Consider the following 23735-nt stretch of genomic DNA (forward strand, 5'->3'; position numbering starts at 1 on the left):
TTTGATTCACTCTATGTAACAGACTGATCTTTTCGTTGCTGTCTGAACAGGGAAAACCACAAAAATCTGATTCTGTACAATTATGTCAGAGTGAAAAAACCTGATTTGACGACAAGCTGAATCCATGAGAAGTTACTGTGTTATGACTTGCTTCCCCCCCAACTTTGAACATACACACAGCCAAGAAGGGGGAGTACAGCATAAATAACCTCCTATCACTGAGCTAATGGTGGTGTGTGTGTGTGTGTGTGTGTGTGCACGCGTCTGGCCTGTGTTTGTCATCTGAGCTTGCTTCCTTTTCTCACACTTGTGTATGCATATCTAGGCTCCTCAGCACTTTTTATTGCTGGTGTGTTAACACTTCACTCACACACACACACACACACACACACACACACACACACACACACAGAGCTAAATGATGATTTGGGGTCACTGCAGGACAGACAAACTTCCTGAAACCGACCCGCAACATGGCCATCATGCTCTGAACAACAAGGTGGGTTCACTCTTTATTCATTACCATCTGCTTTTCAGTCAGTCTGCTATTACTATTTACAATGCTGCTTATTTCTGTGATTATTCAGTCTATTTCCCCCCCCCATCATATTTGGATGTATTGAAGCTGCTGACTTGTAAGAGCTTCAGGTTACCTCACTTGCCAGTTTGGTGTGGCTGGTTACAATGGTTACCCTTCAGAGCAGGTGTAGCAGGATACAGCTATCAGTGTTATGATAGGCTCAGCAAACAGCATAGGGCATGATGGGTAGTGTCTGGCTTCTATGTTCCCTCTCAGCCTGCCAGAATATCTCAATCGCAGGGTAGACTTACACCGTGTGATCTTGGAATTATAAGGTTCTATCTGACTATTTTTTTTTATACTTGTGTGGTGTTATTTTTAAAAGATAGAAAGTACATAATAGTAACTGGTATGTCAAATCTTTGATGTTGATGCTCATTATCTCAGAACTGCACTCCACCCAGATAGAACCTTATCATTTTTTCTTGTTGCACGTTCCCCACACACTCTAGTTGTCAGAATGGCCATGTGGTCTAAGGTGCCAGGGTTTCTGGTCTCCCAATGAAGGAGCGAGTTCGAATCCCAGTTTTGATTCCAGTTGAGTTGGCAGTTCCCGCATGATTTCAGACTTTTCGGACACCCTCTCCAACACCAGACATCAGGAGGGATCATACGATCTGAAATGCGTCTGTCAGTTTGCACGAGGCAACTTTGGCGGCTCCAAATGGCAGCAAGAGGTAATGCTTTAAATAAATTGAACTTCACTACCCAGAAGTCTTGAATATTCCATTCCAAGTGTGTCCATACCCGACACCAAAATTTCATTTGGGCAAATCCCCAGTTTGTGATTGGTGTATTTTTACATAAAAATTTTGCCCAATGTAGCTTTAACTTGTCAGATTGCCAATGTAAAATAAAGGCTTTTAACCTTTGCTATCACAAAAGTTGTTTTTTTAATAAATTCTTGTAGTCCATTAAGACGAGCACTTGTTGATTTGTGCCATGGACATTTCCAGTACCAAGCAGCATTCCTAAACCTTTTGTCTTTCCTAGCACCAGAGAGAACTTCCATCCTGTCACCGCTAAACCATTCATTTCAGGATCTGTGCTAGAGCGGGGAAAGAAATCAGCCAAAGATACCACATTGCCCATAAGACCAAACCCTCCAGCTGTCATAGGACGGCTGGCATGTTGTAATGAGGCGGCAGGTCCGCCCACAGGTTCCCCAGAGGGAGCGATAAGAAAACTGATCCTTCAGTTCCTAAACCGAGTTCCCCCAGAGCCGGGATCTCCTTACCTCTTGGCGGGAGTGTCTTTCCACCTGTCCTATCATCGTTTCCCGACACGGATGACTGGAATGGACACACACACACACACACACACACACACTGCCACACACACTGCTGATCTTCAGAGGGAACTTGTGATTGGACTGGGTGAGCTGCTGTTGGCATTTCTCACCACTTTGTTGCTTGTCTTTAAAGAGGGGATCAAAGGGCTTTTATGTGGCGAGTGAAGCGATAGAACCGTTGATTACTTAATGCTTAATAGTGTCTCGGAGGATGAATGGTTAACAGAGACATGGGGTTCTTGTTTAATGAGTGACTGAAACTTAACACATGGGGCCACAGATGAAGGATGAGGAATCGGGTGAAGGGTTGTTATTCAGTAGCACAGAGTTCTGTGAGTGCTTTAAGGTTTAGAAGTGTCTGCATGACTCTCCTGTTGGTCGTATATCCCACCAAGGAAACCAAACTGATAAAACATCAGGAAAGAACCATCTTGACAGAACTGAACATGTCAACATTATAAATAGTGTAGTTGCCACACACACTCTTCATTCCTTGCCAGCAGCGAGTATTTAACACTTGTGTTGGAGACAGATTATTCACACCCCAAAGGACATACCTCAAATCCTGGCTGCCTTGTCTGGAGTCAAAAGGGTCTATTAATTTTGCTGAGAATCAACATACCGTTGTTCAAGGTGTGTAGCGGGACAGGAATGCTGTCAAGTGACTTACCGTTAAGAAGAGAAATCCATCATCATCTCAAATGCCCTGGGGGGAACCTCTGGATCGGCATCAACAAACCCTGAGAAATCCTTTATTCTGATGCAACATTACTCCTCAAGTTCGCTCTTTGGAGGGGCAATCATTGTGCAACTGATTTGAATCGGACTATTTGGTGCACGAGAATGATCTGATAAGAAATGCCTAGTACTCTGAAGATGATGATATTGCTGACAGGTGCTTTTTCCCGTTTCTTAGGCCCTGTACAAGTATGGTGGACCTAGACGATGCTTCTATCTGAACTCCACATGAAGAGCCCACGCTGGTACAAAGAGACGTGGCCACAAGTTTGCCTCCGATGGGACAATTCATTTATCCTCGCGAACCCATTTTCCATTTCCCTCAGCCGTTGCCATTGCAGCGTTTGTCTGCCATGTCAGCAAGGAAAATAAAGAAGGTGGTCTTCGTTGAAATCTGAAGAGGACTTCTCTCTTCCCTCTGTTTTCACACAGCCCCAGACAGACATGATGCAATGGAAATCATCCCGAGCCGACAACCCACCAAAGCCCCTCTGGAGAGCCATTTTATTTATGTTCTGTTGACACGGACCAATTAGTTCATAACATGACTCTTAACGTGCACAGCGGAGATATTACATTCAAACAAGACTGTAAAAAGGAAGGTAGGAAAGAAGGAGGCAAAGGTATATAAAGGGTAGAAATCAGGTATGCAGGGGGAGCATCAGTGGGCCGTGCAAGGCCTGGTGTGTAAGCTGTTGTTGGTGAACGTTTTAACATGTGGGGTGGAGGTGTGTATGGCTGCAGGAACCGTCTACATCCCGCCTCTGTTGCTGCAGGCCGGTATGGAGGAACGCTACATGACCATGGTGCTTGGTGAGTGGTTGAACCGTGACCGCTGCAGGTCATGGGAGTCGACGTAATTCCAACAACACTTGCAGTACTAAGAACAAAAACTTATGATCAGAACTGATGCATTCGGGCACATGGCCTTTGTCAGCCATGTGCTGAAATGCATCAGTGTCATTCTCCTGAGATCAAAGATTTATGAGGTAAACCAGCCGTGCCAAGATGCAGCGGTTCAAAGCTGTTCAGCAAGTCTTGCTGGCATTTCCTCTTTCTCAGTGTTACCTACCCATTCCACGTACTTTGTTGTGTTATAATAATATGTCAGCAACAGATGTCATTCAAGTAACTCCGTCTCCCTCTCTCTATCAGGGGTGTGTCCAGTTCTGGGGTTGATCTTTGTGCCAATTATCGGCTCAGCGAGCGATTCGTGGCGTGGGCGTTTTGGTCGACGCCGGCCGTTTGTCTGGGTGCTGAGCATGGGAGTTTTGCTAGGCCTGCAGGTCATGCCCCAGGCCGGGCGCCTGGCCGTCCTGCTGTCCCCACAGTGCCCCCACTGGCTGGAAGCAGCACTGCAGGCAGCGGCTGTATGTCTGATGGACTTCTGTGGACAAGTGAGGCAGTGGCTGAACTATGCACACATCTAGACCTTAGAGTGGCATTTCTCAATCGGTGGGGAGGCACTGGAGAACTGCAGGAGAGGCTGAGTGTGGGGTGGGCAAAAAAAAATGTGGAACCAATTTAATGAAAAAAAAAAAGATCTGTCAAATTTGTGCATAGCGTACACAAAAATTGGGAAATACATGTAATGTATAACTACAATATAAAAGGTTATTAGTCATTATTATAATTATTTTTAGGGGACTTCTCGATATGTTCAATGGGGGTCATGACTAGAAAAAGGTTGAGAATCACTACCTGACAGAATCATCAGAGATCATCAAGGATCATAGAAGTAATTGGGCTCAAACACTGTGTTGGTTCTAGGTCCATGTTACTAACCATGTCCATGTTAGGTGTCAGCTAAGCCCTGTATTGGCTCCTCAGGCCTGTCTAAACCGTCCTGGCGACCCTGCTGTCAGACCTTTTCCCCGGGGAGGAGGAGAACCGCAGAGCTTTCTCAGTCCATTCCCTGATGACCAGCCTGGGGGGCTGCCTGGGGTAAGGCACTCGCACCCAAATACTCTACCTCCTACTGGCTCCGTCTCTCTCTTTCTGTCTTCCAATCATACACCAATGTACATGCGTGTGTGACTGCGAACTTTAAATCATTCCTTCGCTGTCATTGCCTATTATCTCATCATCACCTTAAGGCTGCTCCTGAAGTAGGACACCCATCATTATCCACTGTATATCACTTGGCTTTGTTTTTCCTATCGTTCTGTCTCAGGGACTCTGTTGCACGCAGCCTCATTCTATTGTCTGTCTTTTCTATCCTATTCTTGGCTATCATATGCTTACATTTCTCTCTTTCTGTGCCCTGTTTACCACTGTATTGAATTTAGATTTACATTTTAGGCATTCAGCTGATGCTCTTATCCAGAGCGGCAACACGCTTCAATTCCTCAAGCAAACAAACATAAGGAGGCACAAAGGTCAGGGCCTTTACAATGTTCCTGTGACCAAAGAACGATCACTTGGGGCAAAGTGCTGGGAAAAGAAATAAGGAGAGATAGAAGGGATTTTATTCTAGTGTTCATCTTTCAGCAGAGAGCCATGCCGTTAACTCTGACTCTGCTCTCAGGTTCCTGCTGCCTGCCGTGGACTGGAGCCGAACGCCCATGGCGGCATACCTAGGTGGCCAGGAGGCCTTCGTCTACGCCCTGCTCACCCTCATCTTCCTCGGCTGCCTCTTCACCACCGCCTTCATCCCGGAGGAGAGAGGGAGCAGAGGAGGCAAGAGGAAGACGGCCGGCGTGAGCCCCCTGAAAAGCTGGCGGAGCAGATACTGCCCTCACCCGTTCCTCCCTCGGGCGCAGTGCTTTTATCTCGCGATGGGCCGATGTGCATCGACATGCGTGTCGGTGCCGCCACGTGTGTATGGAATGTGTATGCGTGTGCCGGCGGCCATACGGAAGCTGTTTCTGGCGGAGCTGTGTAGCTGGATGGGGCTGATGAGTTTCATGCTCTTCTACGCTGACTTTCTGGGAGAGGGATTGTACCAGGGAGTGCCGAACGCAAAGGCAGAGTCACAGGAAAGGAAACGCTATGACGAAGGTAGGGTGAGATATTGGGTATTCTCTTTAATCCTCTATAAACGCTTTGTGTTAATTTTACTAAGAAAATGACAACTGACTATGGAAGATCAGGTGGCAACCAGACCCCCCTAACATCACCCCCCCCACCCCAACCCTAACCTAACCCTAACCCTAACTCCAGCTTGCCATTTACCTATGTACCTACGTACAGCCTGCACACATGCTGTTACTCATATATTTTCAAACTTTTCATTCATATGTATTTCTACTTAATATGTTCTAGTGTTGAAATTGTTCATTGGATTATGTGTCATACCACCCATTTGCTCCTTTCTTATTTATGTTTGACTTTCTATTCTGCTTTTCTTTGCTATATATCCTATTATTTAACTCAATTTCCCCTGCAGAATCATTAAAGTTTCATCTAATCTAATCTGATCGACACAAAAAGACGGACAAATGAAACTCAACCGCAAGAACAAAATTGAAATACAACATAGCATAACATAGCAAGGCCGGCATACAATGATTCAACCACACAAATATATAAAAACAATGGGTAACACTTCACTTGAAGTGCATTGTGATGCATTACCAGCAGATTATAAGAGCATTAGAAGCAGAGATAAACTTCAGAAAATCAGCAAATTACATTTAATGTAATATCACTTATAAAGTTGACAAGTTGCATAAGGTATTCAATCCCCTGATTTTTTTGCATATTGTTTCTTGTTTATCATGCTCTGATTATAATAATTATCATTTTTAAATTTACATTCTATCAAGCCAGTTCCATCGCTAGAAAGATTTGTGTCCCAGAAATAAACATAATTCTGCACAATCAGATTTTTTTTTGTCATTTAAATTGTATTTATTACATCGTATTGTGGCTCTATTGAATCATGAACCACATATCGTATCGTATCGTATCGTGAGATAAACATATCATCCCATCCCTAACTTGGGGGATTCACTCCAAGTAAGTGGTTCTTTGAGTCCGCCCATTTAGGTTTAACTCAACCAATGAGCAGCTCTGCTTCCAAGGAACGTTTGTATACAACTGAAACTCCATTCTGCACTTGTACGCTTGTGCCTGTAGGTGTGCGTATGGCCAGTATGGGGCTCTTCCTGCAGTGTGTGGTGTCGGTGCTGTGCTCTGTGCTGATGGGCCGCTGGGTGGCTCTGCTGGGGGCCAGGGCGGTGTACGGCAGCAGCGTGGCTCTGCTGGTGCTGGCCACCGGCGCCATGACCGTCACCGACAGCGTGCTGACGGTCACCGCCATGACCGCCGTGACGGGATACACCCTCTGCGTCCTGCAGGTCCTGCCATACACACTGCTGTGTCTCTACCACTCTGACAGACAGGCGAGTCCCACTCACACTCCTCCAAGCCCTTTCTGTTCTGCATAACATATATACTGTATGGGACAGAGTGGAGGGTAAACCCACCTTTCTATTTGCAGAATAGAATTGAGTATAGACATAAATATTTAAGAGGTGAATTTATCATAATAGTGTCAAACTGATGTAAGTTATATGAGGATAGGGTCTTTGTTTAAAAGCACTGTTTAAAATGGTTTGTCATTTGCATTATGATGATCACCAATTGGACATTGTTTACCTCAACATCACTGCATATATCATATACACTGTATCATTATATGCAGGGATGTAGTGGAGGATAAACCCACCTAAACTCAATTTACGCTCCTTTTTATGTGTGGAATATAGTTTATCCACCTTGTTAGGCTGATGTAAAGAGTATAAATCATATAAGTAGAATAACACTGATGTAAGTTATATGAGGATAGTGTCTTTTAAGGGGGGAAAAAAGCAGAAATTCATGCTTTTCTATAAATCTAATTGATGTACAGGTGGTTGATTACATGTGAATCCTTCCTCTTCATCTGAGAAACAGTAAGTGATCTCTGTTTTAGCGCTTAATCCCTTGTCTTTGCCCCTCTCTTTCTTTCACTCCCCTCTCCTTCAGGCTTTTTTCAAGTCTCCCAAGCCCAGAGCGTTCCAGCGCGGTAAAAGTGACGACCCGGCCCTCTCCAGGTCCCTCCTTTCCTCCGATCCGGCCACTCTTCATGGCAATGGTCACCCAGGGGGAGTCACCCTCCCCGGGGAAGCTCCCCCTGTCGGCTCCCCCCACACCTCCCTGTTACTGGAGGGAGATGACGGAGGGGAAGAAGACTCCGCACCAGTCTCAGAGAGAGGGATGTGCTTTGACGTGGCTTTACTAGATAGTGCCTACCTGCTCTCACAGGTGAGGTTGGGCGATCTGATTTTTTTTTTTTTAATCTATATTTCAGAATACATACGTTAATATACACTCTTTTTAGTAAGGTTTACATGTTTCAATTGTATGGGAAATTTCCATCACATGGGATTAAGTCATTCTAAATTAAATGAAGCATTCTCATTAATAAAATTGACTCAAATGAATGAACTGAAATATATACCATTGTGCTCATAATGCCATTTCAAAAGTGTTTGTTCTGTTAGCATCTAAATGATGGATTTCCATCAAACTAAATTCATTCAAGTATGCGTTATCAGGTTAGACAGATCCAAGAACAGTCAGACACGTCAACAATTTTAGTTGATTTTATCTGTTTCAGTCCAGCTGATATTAAATCAAACAAACATACAGTATTGATATATATATATTTTTTTTCCTTTGAAACTGGGTTTATTTGGATAAAATCAACTTAATGTTTTTTCTTCATACTGAAGAAGATAAATGTTCAGGGTTTTTTTTCAGGTATTTATGCAAAATTATGAACATGTCAGTGGCATCCTGGCATATTTATTTATTTACTTACTTATGTATTTAAAATCTGATTTGGGGATTTGGAGAGACACAATAACGCATGCTAGTGTCTTGGGCATCCTGGTGGCTGTTATTTATTTATTTTTAAACTCTTTGTATATGTCAATCCTGTTATGATGATTATTATTATTATTAGTAGTTGTAGTAGTAGGAGAAGTAACAGTAGTAGTAGTATTTATTTTATTTTTAAATCCTATCTGGGGACTTGAAGATGAAGAATAACACCTGAAAGTGTCTGGGGCGTCCTACACCTGCAGCAACATTCTGCTACATGATCCGGCACGTCGCCGCCTTTCTTCTCGCCTGCATTTCCTCTCACTCACCGCTGTATGATTATCTAATAAATCAGAAGAAAAAAAAAACAAAGCTTCTTCTTTTATCTGCCGCAGGTGCTGCCGGCGATGTGTCTTGGCTCCATCGTGCAGCAGGCTGACAGCGTGCGGGCCTACACGGCGACGGCCTGCTGCTTCAGCCTGCTGGCTTTCCTCTGCTCCACCGGGGTCGTCTACAGCCGCGCCGACCTCCAGCGCTGACCGGCTCACGCGCCTCCCAGAGGGCTGCAGGGGACCTCACCTCTAGGGCTGAACGACCACAGAGCGCAGAGTGGAAGAACTACACCCCAAGTGATAGCTGCTACAGGCGGAGGGCAATGCATTTTGTTGTTAAAGCTGCAATAAGCGATTTTCCGACCACTAGAGGGCGACAGAAACCGCAACACGTTTGTAAATAAAGCATAGCATAAAGGCTAACAGCTAAGCTAACCGTATCTACGGAGAAGTGTCGCCGGTCCCACTGAGCAAAAGACGTGATTTTAACGTCGCGTCTATGCTTTAGCTCTCATATAGCCCAAGATTATTATGGCTATGTATAGACCCATTTTAGACCAAGCAGTAAATACATTATTACAATGAATAAACATCTGTAAATACCAAAAATATGCACCAGAGAAGTCCTGTAAAATTGCTCAGTGGGGTTAGTCTCACTGTAACAGGCGTTTCTCCCGCTGAAGGTTACATGTTCCACAATCACAAGTGAAGAGGCAGGTAGCAAGTTTACTAGTTTAACAAGTTTAAAGTCAGAAGTCAGAATTCTGACTTTAATGTCAGAATTCTGAGATTAAAGTCAGAATTCTGACTTTATTCTCAGAATTCTGACTTTATTCTCAGAATTCTGACTTTAATCTCAGAATTCTGACTTTAATCTCAGAATTCTGACTTTAAACTCAGAACTCAAATAAATGTTTCACGTGGCCCTAATCCTCTTCCGTATACAATGAATAAACATCTGTAAATACCAAAAATATGCACCAGAGAAGTCCTGTAGACTAGCCTACAAGATAATTATCTGAGCACAAGAAGTAATTTCAACATTGCGTCTATGCGTAGCTCTCATATAGCCTAGGATAATTTTGTCTATGTATAGACATCTAATAAACTTTCACTTTTCAACCCCATTTAAACTTAATTTAGCCTAGACGGCTATGGGCCATTTAGACGCGTTTTAAACGTCTAATCAACGTAAAATTGCTCAGTGGATAGTTTAACAAGTTCTCTCGTTTATCAAGTTTACTAGTTTATCAAGTTTACTAGTTTATCAAGTTTACTAGTTTAACAAGTTTACTAGTTTAACAAGTTTACTCGCTCGCTTCATCGATTCCGCCATTATGAGAACGTTCAGGGATGGGAGGGGGAAGAGCGCTGCTTTTAAACAGCGAGGGAGGAGATAAGCTAGGTTAAAAAAAAAAGAAAAGCTGCTGAATGGAGCGGGAGGAGCTTCATTTCGGAGCGCAATTTGACAACAAGCTTTAGAAAAGAGGTGAAAACTGTGTGGATATTTGTTTATTTCATTATGTCTCAATTTAATCTCCACATAGCACACGTTAGTTTCAGGGCTGGTTATAAGGTCTGATATCGCTTATTGCAGGTTTAATGGATGGAAGTGGTTGTTGTGAGGAAAGAGGTGTAGTCCTCCTTGAGGGTTTAAAGAGGTTCGAGGATCAGTTGGGGTAAAACGATCCAAGAATCGAGCTATCGGTTACTGTGACAGGCAATAAGCGCTCAGTAAGCACCATGGCACACGTGATGTGTCAAATGTAGCATTACATTCTTACCGAGTTCTCAAGGCCAGTGATGAGATGTGAATGGCTTTTTCATCATAGTCGGAGCAATTTGTTGTGGGTGCAGCAAGTGTCAAAACAGTACACAAAGAATCTATGTTCATGTATGAAACGTGTTTTTATTCTTGTAGAAGGGAGGGTGCGGGAGGGCCTGTGCATTGTGAGTCTATGAGCGACATCCTGCTGTGTACTGTTGCTAAGAAACCACACTGGAGTTTTGACTCCTCATGTGGTGCAGTATGCTGCAACCTTCTCCTCCATATGCTCTGTTTGGCGTCTATGGGAGATCAGCTGCACCCTAGCAGCAAAGAGCAGCTAAATAATGCTATAAACCAATATATCAGTACCATTTTATATGAAAGTACCCTCCTATCCAAGTGTCCCAGTATTTTGAGCTGCACTGGGAGGTGCTGGCGATGTAGGTCAGTGACTAAGATGTCATTTCTAAATGATCTGCCCCACACCCTGTCCAAGTATTGTTCCACCTCTGCAGAAACTGCACCAGAACACGTCAACATCTCTGGGACAGTATTGACTTTTTGCAGCTTTACATTGTATCTGTCAGATTTTCAGTCAGACATTGCACTGGTGTCAGTCCCTCTCTGGAGGCACAAAGGGGGAAACTGTGGTGCCATTTTACCGGCGATACACAAGCAGCTGCAGCTGCTGTGTGTCTTGCCTTGAGCGGCTGAACAGCGGTGTAGAGTTGGCTCAGTCAGTATCAACAGACAGACACACGGTGCCAAGGACAAACACATCTCTAGCTTTCACTCTGCCGCACAATCACGACGAGACTATACTACCACTGCTGGCATTTTCATATGTTCATGATTATGAATACCGGCATCTCCATTGGATCCATTGTCCATTGTTGGAAATGTCTTTGTGAATCTATTTTGAGCAGCTTGCACTTGCAGTGGTCAGCAGTGATCGGTTTACATATATACAAATATCTGAGACATATGGAGCCAGTCGTGTTTATTGATATCACATTCTTCGGTCCTCAATGGCTTTCTCTTGAGATATGAGAATCAGCCTTATGCTTTTTTTTACGTTCTAATCGAATGTATTGTGTTATATGAGTAATGAGACATTTGTGTGTGTCACATGTATATACATACAATCATGACATATAGTATGTCATGAGTAATATGACATTATCTGTCAATGCATCTTCAAGTTCCTCATTTAATATACTGAGCAGAAAGATCTTGTTATTGATTTATGGTTCAACAGATAAGATTTTACACCTTGGTTTTACATCATATTTTTTTAACCACAGTTTCGTTCCTTAATATAGAAAGGCTACAATGACAAGTGCCTTGAGATAAAATGAAATATCAAAACTCAAATAATAAAAATCATATTTGGTATGCTAATGTTTTTTTATTCTTTCATATGGTCTGTTTAACTCAGTGCTTTCCCCGGCTTACTTCTGGTCAAACTAATGAGTCTGCTGAACCAGCAGAGGTCCTCTGTGCACCACAACAAATCACACAACACAGATCAGCACGCCAGCATCAAGTCAAGTGGAGATGTTGTTTCATAAACCGCTTCATCACAAAAAAAAACAACAAAAAAACAGAGCAACAACAGCATGGATTCAGATCAACACAAGACAGAAGAAACACTACCATGTTGCTAGAGCGTGTATGTAAATGTCTTCCTGAAAATGTGCGTGTGTGTGTGTGTCCAGCAGATTTCCCTCCAAATGTAATGCAGAGACTGGTCAAGATCTTGTTTGTTTATGGTAATTATGTCTCATTATTAAAGATAGATAGTAGGTTGTATTCATTAAATGGAGGGGGGGGGGGGGGGGGGGCTGTAGAAGAAGGCTCTGCCCCCAGCTGTTTTCGTTTTAATACTTTTTAGTGGATTTTGTATTCAGATGATAGATCTAGAGGGTGGGGGGCAATGATGAGTGAATTCCAAGAGGATGTTTTCTGCTTCGCAAGAGTCTTCTGGCTGCTGAGTTTTGAAAAAGTTGGATATTTATGAGTGTGGAGTTGGGACTGCCAGGCAGTCGCCTAGAGAATAATTAGAGTAAAGGAAGGCTGGAAGAAGTGTGGGGGTTTGCCTGCAGTCTGGTTGGAAACGCTTCACTGCCAGAATCTCAAATGAGGAGCAATTTACACATCACTGTTACACCCTCACCTTTGATTAATGTGGGACATGGTGGTGCATTAGGACGTGATGCCCAATCTGTAATGGGATGGGTATAAGTCAGGTTTCAGTTAATGCAGGGAAATATTCCTACAATTATCAATTAGTTAATGATATGTGTCTTAGACAAGAGGTATCTAGTGCTTAAAAGGACAATTTTCAATAAATAAAAGCCTATAGAAATCCAGCAGTAAGGTTTTATACTGATCAGATTGTTTAGGCAGATACCAGAAGGTCTATTAGATTTATGTTTCGTGGTAACAAGGCATTGGACAGACACTGTCTAGAGGAGATAAGTGGCTGAGAAAAGAACAAGACTTGAGTGAGTGGGCTTGCTGAATGCCAGCACACTCATGCTATTCCCACTATTTTTTATCAGTTTCCCCTACAGTTGATTAGGTGGAGTGGGCCATCGTGCCCTAAGGAACTTCTAACCCACCTAAGAAAATGTCATTAATATGGGTTTCAATGGAGAGTTTTAGTGTCCCATGATGGTCTAAATGTTCTTCTATTATTATTCTCTCCAGAACTTTGGACTCTAACTACTTTAGTGACTCTGTTCCAACTTTACGATATTCAGGTACTTAAAGAGATGGGCAGACGAATTGAACTTTTTGTTGCTTTTTATACTTTTCAAGATAATCAGATTTTATTCTTTATTTTCTTCCCATAGAAATGAATGGCAGAAAGTAAATAGTGACACCTAGTGGTCAAACTAAACACCTTTAGAATATGAACTCTAATGAATAACATTTTTCAACCCTTCAAGCTGCATCAAGTACACTTTGATGCTGTTTTCAGCTAGACCACACATAGATAATCTTCTACAATATATTTTTTTGTAGACAAACCCTTATCCATTTGGAGTGGAGACCATCTCTCTTTAACAGCCCACTCTGACCCAATACATGGACCAGTTGTCTCTGAACCCGTAAGCATTAGAAGAGCACCGTCCTATCAGCCAGTTGTTGGAACTAAGCCCACTGCAGATTTGCTCTGGCTGGGAGAAGCCTGGAGAAAATGCTTGTACTGGTTGTGACTCGGTGTGCCGGGTCACACAGCGAAGAAATGTTCTTTGTGATCTTAGACTGTCTCCGTCTGACATCATTTGTCCCAGCACGAATTACCATGTCGCTATTTTTCCTATTGTCATTGGCAAGTAAAGTTAAATTTGCAGCAACATTACTGGTCCTGGTCTAACACGCCGTGTTACAGAGAGGCCAATTACAAGGGAGAGGGAGAGTTTCCAGGGGCCAAGGACTTGGGAAGAGCAAGAATGTTTTCCTCCCAACCGGTTTAGAGATGTTTCTTCCTTTAGAATACATCATGAAAAGTCAAACTGGAGACGCACAGAATAGCTACAGCATCTGTACTACACCAACATTTTATTGTGTAAGAATCAAGAAGTTGGTTTTTTTATATTGCCCTTCATCACAAGCATGTCTCAAAGGAAATACACCATCAATTCATAGGGTTTATTTACTAAAACCAGGTCTGATGTGGTCAATGTTTAGACTGAACTGCAGCACCAGAGCTGCATGAGCAAATATGTCTCTCAGTCCTCAGTGGACTTCAATGATAGTATATGATCCATAGAAAATGATTTGTAGCAAATATCTGGACTAAGCCCAATAATCTGGGGTTATATTGACTTTGAAACTGTCATTTCCAGGCAAGGGGAGTTGCACTGATTCTTGATATGAATCTGTGTTTAAAAAATGTCAAAGGCAAAAAGTAGCTTGACCAGGGTAAAAATGTCATCTTGAGATGGAGTTGATATAGATCAATGAAGAAACAAACTGAAGCATAAAGTCGGTTAAAAACCCATAACTGTACAGTCACAGGTTATAGACCCCCATCCTGTGTAAGTGTCCTTCAGCAAGACACTGAATCCCTATCTGCTCATTGTAAGTCACTCTGGAAATGCCACACTGCAAAAAATGTTGTTCTTACTAAGGCATGTTGTCTCATATTCATTCATAAAAGCTTATTTTTCTTAAAACAAATGAAAAATTCGACCAATCGGGTGAGTCGATTCCACTTGTTTCCAGTGCAGTTTGAACTGTTTCGTTTTTTTTTTTTTAGAAATAAGAGTCGGTGTCTTGACACATGGCAGAATAAGACAGATCACTCCACTACACTTGATCCGAGAAGATTTGACTTGCAGTGTGGAATTATTGTATTGCATTGTTAATAATTACACCCCCTTGGCATATTTTTTCATGTGTTTTAATAAAAATAAGATTTTATGACTCAATACTTGTTTAAGATGGATATTTTTTGCGGGTTGTTTGTAATAAATAGAAGAAGGTAGAAGAAATACAAGAAGCGGCAGTCTGCAGTGAGTGTCTTTGTTACAATACATTGGGCCAGTGACTACACTGAGTGCAAAATGATATAACTGCTTATCACCAAAGATGGGCAATTCAATATATGCACTTATATGCAGAGATAATGCCTAGTATTATTGTCTTCTATCTCAAACAACAGTTAACATCTTAAAAAACATGTTTTGGTGTTTCTGACCCCTTTAACAACATATTCTCACAATTTGAGCAATAACACTCCCAAATTTAAAATCACAATTTTTAATTTCAAATCATCACAGTTCAATACATTACACTTTCCAAATCTACCTTACAATGCAGGGTGATACTCATTTTGCATTGGGGGCTAGTCTGACTACCCAGGTCTTATTTCCCCTTCCTGGGTTTATTGCAGTTCTTTAAAACGGCAAATTATTAGAGTGGGGGCAGCATTACTCAGAGCACCATTACTTTATTGTGCCATCATATTTTTATTGCCAAAGTTTGTGAACGATCGATATGTGTGTGTGTGTGTGTATTGGACAGAGGTAGGGGTACAATCAATTTGACCTCTGCATCAAATGGAATTGGCTTTTCCCACATCTTGCTTGAGTAACTTGGCGGTGAGATTTTTTACAAAAACCATGTATCATATTTCACAAAAGCCTACAACTGAAATCAATGCGGTATGGCATCAATTTCGAAAAATTATGCTGTGGTCCTTTGGGTTGAAATTTATAACACCGCAACGTCAGTAGCCAACTTCTTGTTGACTGCCTCTGTAGCAGATAAACACATTTATCATAAGATGCACACACTTTCTGCATAACTAATTCACTCTAGGGTAAGAGTTAATGGTTAACTAGATTTGTGACTAGAATCATTGTTTATGTTTGGCTAAGCAGGCCGACCCTGCAGCACCCACAACACACACACACACACACACACACACACACACACACACACACACACACACACTGTTATTAATGCCAAATTCTGATTCAAGTGTAAAAATGTGTGACATTTTTCCATTTAATTAATAACTATAAGCCTTGACTTTGGAGAAGATAGATTTGCAGTTACTGATAATTAAATGAATTGATTAATTATTTCCGAATGTATCCCACATTATCAATCACAGTATGCTAATTGGTGGTAATAACAACACTTATGTTCACGTTATGCAAGCTGGCATCAACAGCAGTATGACTCCTTCAAAGTTTGAACAAAACATACTCACTCTCCTGACAAAGTTTACCCACTATATGGGTTTTCTAGAATATAATATAGGCTACTGCAGGGGTTCCCAAAGTGGGGTCCAGGGACCACCAGGGGTCATTGAGGAGCTTCCTGGGAAGGATAACAGGTTTTTCTAAAGAAGAGTTTTTATCATACAAACATATCCATCTGTCTAGTTTGGCACATTTGTGGTACTTTCAACACAACATGTGTTAGTAACTAGACACAATAACACATGTGGTTATTAGCATATGTTGTGTTGAAAAGTAACACAAATGTGCTTCATCCCTAACTAAACACATGGATGTGTTGAAAATCTCACATCCTCTTTTAGAATGGAACAAAATCGTATCAGTGGGAATATTAATCACTGGTGCTGATTTTGCAGGTGTGTTGATCATGAATTGGCTACTGGCTATACCAAATAGCCAATGAATTGCAGGAGCATTGGCCACAAAGATTATTTAATGTAGAAAGGAGAACTAGCTTGTGATTAAGGGATATGTAAATAAACAAACTTGAACCAGCTTGAAAATCATGACAAAATATGTCAAACACGGAGAACCAGCCTCATCAAAGGGGAACAGCGATTACAAATCAAAGTTGGTCTGATGAGTCATCTTTCAGACTTTTTTTCTAAAAATAAAATGACTCCTAAAATAGGAGTCATTATGCCTGGTGATTGTTCTATATAGTTGTATAATGGCCAAGAAATATGAGGCCTTAGGGTGCAAACACTGTTCCCTCATGATGTTCCCATAATCTAAGATGAAAATGCCTCCCTGCACACTGATAAATAAATTCAACAGTGGTTTCATGAACCCCAGGATGAAGTCAAACCCCTTCCTTTGCCCCAATCAGCAGATCTAGACACTAAACACCACTGCACCTTTATGGAAAGTAGATTTCCACCTCCTCCATCCCTCAAACAACTGGAGGCTTTCCTTCTAGAAGAAAAGGTCCTATATCCATTACAGTTCCACAGTTCAGGATGCAGTATGACAGCAGGACAAGGAGGACTGAAGCTGCTCTGGGGTGGCCCTGCTACTTATTATATACTTGATATTAATATATTGTTAGGTGTTTCCATTATTTTGTCCACCTCATGTATGTATATAACATCAATAGCTTACATTGTATCCTGCTGATGCTATAGCGAGCCCTCCATCAACACATGGCAAAGCAGAATTTATCGAGCGGCAGCCAATCAGAGCGCTCCTTTTAGGGCGAGCCTCCGCGCGCGCGGCCAACCAGAGAGGCGGAATAGGACCCGTGCCTCCGAGTTGTGCAGCGATGCGGTCACGTGACGGTGGGAGAAGGAATGCCAACATGGACCCGTGGCAAGGACGGGATCTGAGTCTGCTACCACAATAACACGACGGAGAAAAGACTCGAAAATAAAAGCCCATCGACGGCGCAGCCTCTCCGTTGCGGCCCAGTTCGGAATAGCACACGGTAAGTTTCGCGGATGCGGTGGGATTTTCCTGTTCGGTATCGAGACAGAGAAGTATAAATAGGAAATTTGTGACCCAGCCGAACTTGAGACTCGTGGATTCCAGTGCAGGCACAGTTGTATTCAGGTGGGTTGCCGTGTTGTCTCGCGCCCCTCCTCCTCGAATCCGGTCGAAGTGTTTTGTTTGCGGGCTTTCGCGTGGCACTTGTTTGCGCAGCGGTTCGTTTTCCTCGCCATATGGTTGTTATGGGCGCGTCAGTGCGGGCCGTGTTTACCAGGCGCCTTGTTCGAGCGCAGTGTTAAAGTGTCGGGCCCTGCTGCAACATGTGCGTGATGTTCAGACGGCGGATGATGCCAGCAACAAAGATCCTTTTATATTTCGGCAGCATCATCTAGGACTCCGGCTCCCAATGCGGGGTGTGGGGGCCAGCAGGGGTCCTCGATAGGCTCCCAGGGGTCCCCCAGCAAAAAGAGGAATAGTTTAATTTGACTTTTACTTAACACACTATTAGATTAGCATAACCAGAGAATGTCTAAAGATGACTGTGTTCATCATGGGTGTCACTGTCTCCATTGCTACTGCCCCACCTACAGTATAGACAAGTTATATAATTCTGTGCTAAATCATGTCTGACAACAAAAATCCTCTAAGATGGGATTTCTTAGGGCCAAATCTTATCAAATGGAGGTCCATTGTCTAAAGTGTATCTGTTTTTGGGGTGTTTGCTTTGAGGAAGTTTGGGAACCCTAAACCCAGGCTTTGCACTAAATTGTTTGCCGTCCGTCTCAATGTTGCCTTTGCAGGTTTGTTGATTCCCGTGTTGGTTACCGTTTCCCCGGCGTCCTCCCCACCGTATCCGGCCTGGATCAATGGTGTCTGTCAGCAGCAGAACGCTGAGCTTGGAGAATGACCTGTTCCGGGACAGCAGCAGCAGCAGCAGCCTGTTCTCCCTGGGCCTGGGAGAGGGAGCGGGCAGCGAGGGGGGCAGTTCGGCCTCCTGTTACAGCCCCGAGGCCGGGGAGCTGGGCGCCATGCTCAGCTCCAGCCCCGGTGAGGACGAGGAGGAGGAGGACGAGGAGGAGGAGGAGGAGGAGGAGGAGGGCGGCGGCGGCGAAGAAGAAGGCGGCCGACTGCATATTTTTCTAGGAGCGTCGGGAGAGGGAGAGGAGGTGAGCCAGGCTGCGAGCCAGGACCCCAGGCTGCCGGAATTCCCCCTCCGGCTGCCCTCCCCGTTCTCCCCGACCCTGGAGGACATAGAGGAGTTCCTGAGGGAAAAGATGGAGCTGGTCAGAGACGGGCTGCTGGCCGCTAAAGAAGAGGCCTCCCCTTCCCCCTGCAGCTCCACCGAATCCCCATCCTCCACCGAGCCCCCGTCCTCCTCCCTAGTGACTCACAGTGACCCAGGGACCAGCGCCTCCCAGTGCTCCCCCGGTCCAGACACGCCTCGGAGCCAGCGGCGCAGCCCCGGCCCGGCCGACCCCTCCCCCTCCCCCTCCGCCCCGATGACCCCCTCGCCATCCGCCCCGGCCCTGCCGATGCTCCTGGGCGCTCCGTTGGTTCTCCAGCTCCAGCCCTTACCTCTGGCCCAGCCGCACGCCCCGGCCGCCTCTCCCCCCGGGGCCGCCGGCGGCATCCGGCTCGCCCACCTGGTCGTGGGGCTCCAGGGCGCCGCGGGGCAGAACTTCACCCTGCTGGCCTCCCAGGTGCCCTCCTCCGCCCCCGCCACCCTGGTGGCGCTGAGCGGCGGGGACGCGGGCTCGGCCGACCAGAAGTACGTGAAGATCGCCCCTCTGCCCATCACAATGAGGACTCTGGAGATCACGGGCGTGACGGGGGTCGGGGGCCAGGGCGGCGGCCTGTTGAAGGCGGTGGCCCCCCGGGTGTCCAGAGCGCCCCCCACAGAGACTCAGAGGGTCCATAAGTGCTCGCACCCGGGCTGTGAGAAGATGTACACCAAGAGCAGCCATCTGAAGGCCCACTTCCGCCGGCATACGGGAGAGAAACCTTACACGTGTAGCTGGCCTGACTGTGGCTGGAGGTATGTGGCATGATGGGTTGTGTAAAGCTACTGGGATTTACAGTGAAAAGTCAGACATGGGCAAAAATAATGTAAGATTAAAGGAATACATCAAGTTTTGGGGAGATTGTACAAATCTCAATTTACCAACTTGGTTAACTTACCTGTTAAGTGATGAGCACATGGACACCAAAATCATCCGTGTCTCCCTAGTAGATCATTTGCTCTGGTGCTCCATGCTAACACTTTAGCATACACTATGTTGAGTGATAATAGGCCACTAGTAGGGCTGGGCGATATGGTTGAAATCAATATCATGATAATCATACGGATTTTTCTTGATATCAGTATATATCACGATGTATACAAAATCATGTTAAATAGTCAAATGAATGTTCATCTCATTGAACCGAATGGTAATGTTAGGTGTGGTGTCAAACAAAACTGAAATTTTCAAATAATATTCCTACCATACCTTTGCTTTGCTTGTCATCATCAATTCAGGCAGCAGAAATGTGTGTCACGATATCAAATTATCTATATTATATCATCTTTATCTTTATGATGCCACTGAAAGACGATAAACGAGAATATTGAATTATCGCCCAGCCCTAGCCACTAGCATTATCCAAAGTATGAAGACTGACCTTTTAGTGATAAAAAGTTTATGGTATTTTTTATTATTTGGCCTGTAGATTCATAAATGTTAACAATGAAATATCATTAACTCAGTGTAGCTGATGTAGCCAGTTTTATTTTTTGAACCATTCCAGATGAATAACCACGTATTCATCCACTGTGCAGTGATTTTTAGCTGTACACAGTCCACTACCCACCACCTTCACTTCCTATAGAAACAGGACAATTTTGGTCTCTGTGTTCTCATCACTTTATGGGTAAACTGACCAATGGGCCAATCTCCTAAAAACGTGGTGTATTCCTGCACCTCTCTGTGTACCTGTGTCCAAACCCCGGATGTCTGCTCTTGTGTCTCCAGGTTCTCCCGATCTGACGAACTGTCCCGCCACCGGCGCTCTCACTCTGGCATCAAGCCGTACGAGTGTTCGCTGTGCGAGAAGAAGTTTGCCCGCAGTGACCATTTATCCAAACACACTAAGGTCCACCGCAGCTCCAGGCCCAGCAGGATCATCAGAGCCACTGTGTGACACCTCGACCTGGCCTGAACCCTGCCCGGCACCCCTGCCCTGCGCCCGACCCGACCAGGGGAGTCTGGGTCTCCCTCAGGACTTTTGGTGCTTCACGAGTAGAACTTCCAGATAAATCTTGAGAGCTGGCTGCTGTTTCTCCTCCTCCTCTCTTTCCCTGTCTTTCCTCTCCCGCTGTTTTGTCGTCCTCTTCCTCTCCTGTCCCGTCTCTTAACCTCTCACTGTTCCTTCAGAGCAGACGTGTGCTTGTCTTAGTGCTACACTGAGCTAACAGCCACCTCAGGAAAAAAAGGTTGCTCAGCTGACAATGGATTTCTGGCCTTTGCGCGTGCACACACACACACACACACACACACGGATGACAAACGCATAAGAGGAGCCAGTCCAACAGCTGTCCCACCAACAGCTGTCCTAACCCATTGCTTGCACTATCGTTCCTGTTAATAGCAGTGATAACTATACTCCTACAGCACTTTCTTTAACACAGTTACAAAGTGCTGCTGTAAGCAGGATGTTAACTAGTAGCGACAACTAATGATATCGTCTAACTTCTACTATCTGCCCTCTTTGCTCTAAGCCAAACTTCAGGGTCCATATGCATAAAGCTTCTCGTCGTTTTTTTTTATACGCAAACACTGTTGGCTGTTGTGATTGTCAAAGTATAAAGCTACTTTGTGTTTGTTCGGCCTATATTTGGGTCACACTCATGCCATGTGTTCTGATCACAAGGACTGTGGTGGACATGGATTCACGTGGCTCCGTTTGACAGCCGCCTCTATAGAGTGAAATCATACTAAATGGATTTTCAGTGCTCACACTCGCCATGAATTAGCCTCTTGATGTTCGGAGTGAAACACTGAGACTTTGTCCGAGGAGACAAAACCGGTTGAGGAGAACTCTCAACCTTCGGATGCTTCATGCGTCCGACCCCGGCCTTTACCGCCTTCGCCCCAATCGCAATCCACCCCGTCTCGGCCTGTATGCCTTTTTTTTTCTCAGCCCCAGTATCCCCCTCAATCGATGCCTTTTGTCCATGTCACGAAAACCTCACTTGATCCTGCTTTTGTACTGTTAATCATGTGACTGCTCTTATTTAACTGTGATTCTGAACCGGGGGTTGCCAAACCAGAAATCCTTGTTCTGGCCCTGCGAGAGCATGAAAACGACACCCTTGTTGCGTGACCTACAATTTATAAGCTCTTTGTTCTCTCGCCTTTGAAATCATTGTGCAGCCGACTCATGTGGCCTAGCAACAGCTCGACGTGTGTGTTTTATACTTTGGCTCGAAGGTGCAAAGTGATGTGAAATTCTGCTTTTTCTCATTTAGCTACAGTAACAGAACTACTGTAAACACTTTTCTTTTTTTTTCTGTTTGGCTACAGCAGCAAGGAAAGCTAACGATTTAAAAACCTGGAAGGGCAGCTAATCTCTATTCAATCATCTGTATTAGCCTACTCAATATGTGTACTGAACATAACAGACAATGTTAACATTATGTGTACAGAGCTTGTAGCCTTTAAATAGATGTTTTTATCAAAGAGGATTTTCAATCAGTGCATTAAGCTATTTAGTAATGTTTTTGGAGAGTTGTTTTTTTTCGGTCTGTCATGTGAGTTTGATTGTAGCGTGATCAATCTGTGGAATGTCACCGACTGATTACAGATCTGGGATTTTTGGAGTCCCACTCTTTGCCCATTCACCACCCATTAAGCTGAGTCTGCTGGTCTCAAGTGCACTTGTGTTAAGCGGGAAGTGGAAGCGGCCCCTTGTGCTCTACGGGCAGTTCCGCGAAATGTAGCGGAACCGTAAAATGCCAACATGCATTTTTGTTTTTTTTGTTGTTTTCTTTTTACCCCCTCCCCCCCCCCACGGGAGGTTAAACTGTACTGTGGCTAGTCACCATTATCATCTGTCCTCTGATCTGAAAACAGCGGTGCTTGTTAACCGGTGCTACTCTATAACTGAAAGCGGAAAGCTTCAAATAACTGAATGGTCTCCGCTTCGTTACCACGCACTCTAGGCCACTGGCGGTCTTGACCCCTGCGGCGAGCGAAATCGGTGCTTTTCGGACGAACTCAAAAGTAGAGCACCTCTGCATGTAGCGATGCACATTCACTCACATGGCAACGGTCCTCGTTATACGTTTTTATATTCGTCTCGTAGCGTTACGGATACGTTAGGTTTCATTCTTTGACAATAACCACGCATAGCAATGTAGGAACCCTTTTTAAAAGCAGACAGACGGGCAGACATGTTTATCTGTCTGAACCAGCGCTGTCTTTGTGTCTGAGCCTCCCCAGGCTGCTTCTACTGACCTACATCCAGACCTGTATTCCCTAATCATCATCCAGTTCTCTCTCTCTCTCTCTCTCTGTCTCTCTCTGTCTCTCTCTGTCTCGGTCCTGCCTGTATATCCGTTGGAACGCAGGCTGTATTTTTTGAATACCAGAAATGCTATTTTCCTATTTACAGAAATAAAGAGCAAGAACTGAAAAGGCCCGACTCGTTTGCCTTGTTGTCATTTGAGGAGCGCTCGTCCGAGAGATCTGCCGGAGCTGTGTTGAGGACGAGATGGGAGTAGTTAGAGTAATAAGTGGGTTCTTACGCAACGGTGGAAAAGTATGGGAAATTAACTTGATCGTTCCGAGGTCTTGGGAGTTATGCAAAAATGTCCCGAAAAAGCATGACAAGACATTCAGTTTCAATGCACATATGAGTATGCAGTTTCTGTTGTTGAATTGTTGAATACCCACTGCTATTTTACATATTGAGTATATGATATATTGATTTTGTTGTTGTGAAGCATAATCTTCAGCTATAGAGTGATGTGGCCTAGTTTAGACAGTGT

General features: G+C 44.2%; 2 protein-coding genes across 2 annotated transcripts; both read left to right on the forward strand.

Annotated features, from left to right (window-relative positions):
• Positions 1–2957: 2957 nt before the first annotated feature.
• Positions 2958–8959, forward strand: slc45a3 (solute carrier family 45 member 3). Its single transcript, XM_071538643.1, is given in 8 exon segments — positions 2958–3422; positions 3765–4006; positions 4440–4448; positions 4450–4553; positions 5137–5609; positions 6690–6955; positions 7581–7859; positions 8816–8959. Coding segments are annotated over 8 exon segments (1683 nt in total). The 5' UTR covers positions 2958–3256.
• An 8613-nt stretch (positions 8960–17572) lies between these two features.
• Positions 17573–23364, forward strand: LOC139660490 (Krueppel-like factor 15). Its single transcript, XM_071538649.1, has 3 exons — positions 17573–17705; positions 18508–19742; positions 20719–23364. Exons 2-3 carry the CDS (start codon positions 18574–18576, stop codon positions 20885–20887), a joined length of 1338 nt encoding a protein of 445 aa, XP_071394750.1. The 5' UTR covers positions 17573–17705; positions 18508–18573; the 3' UTR covers positions 20888–23364.
• Positions 23365–23735: the final 371 nt, after the last annotated feature.

Source organism: Centroberyx affinis, unplaced genomic scaffold, assembly GCF_046629955.1.
Source record: "Centroberyx affinis isolate AG114_WGS23_722 - 3 ecotype Tasmania unplaced genomic scaffold, CSIRO-AGI_Caff_v1 ptg003322l_1, whole genome shotgun sequence".
NCBI lineage: Eukaryota > Metazoa > Chordata > Actinopteri > Beryciformes > Berycidae > Centroberyx > Centroberyx affinis.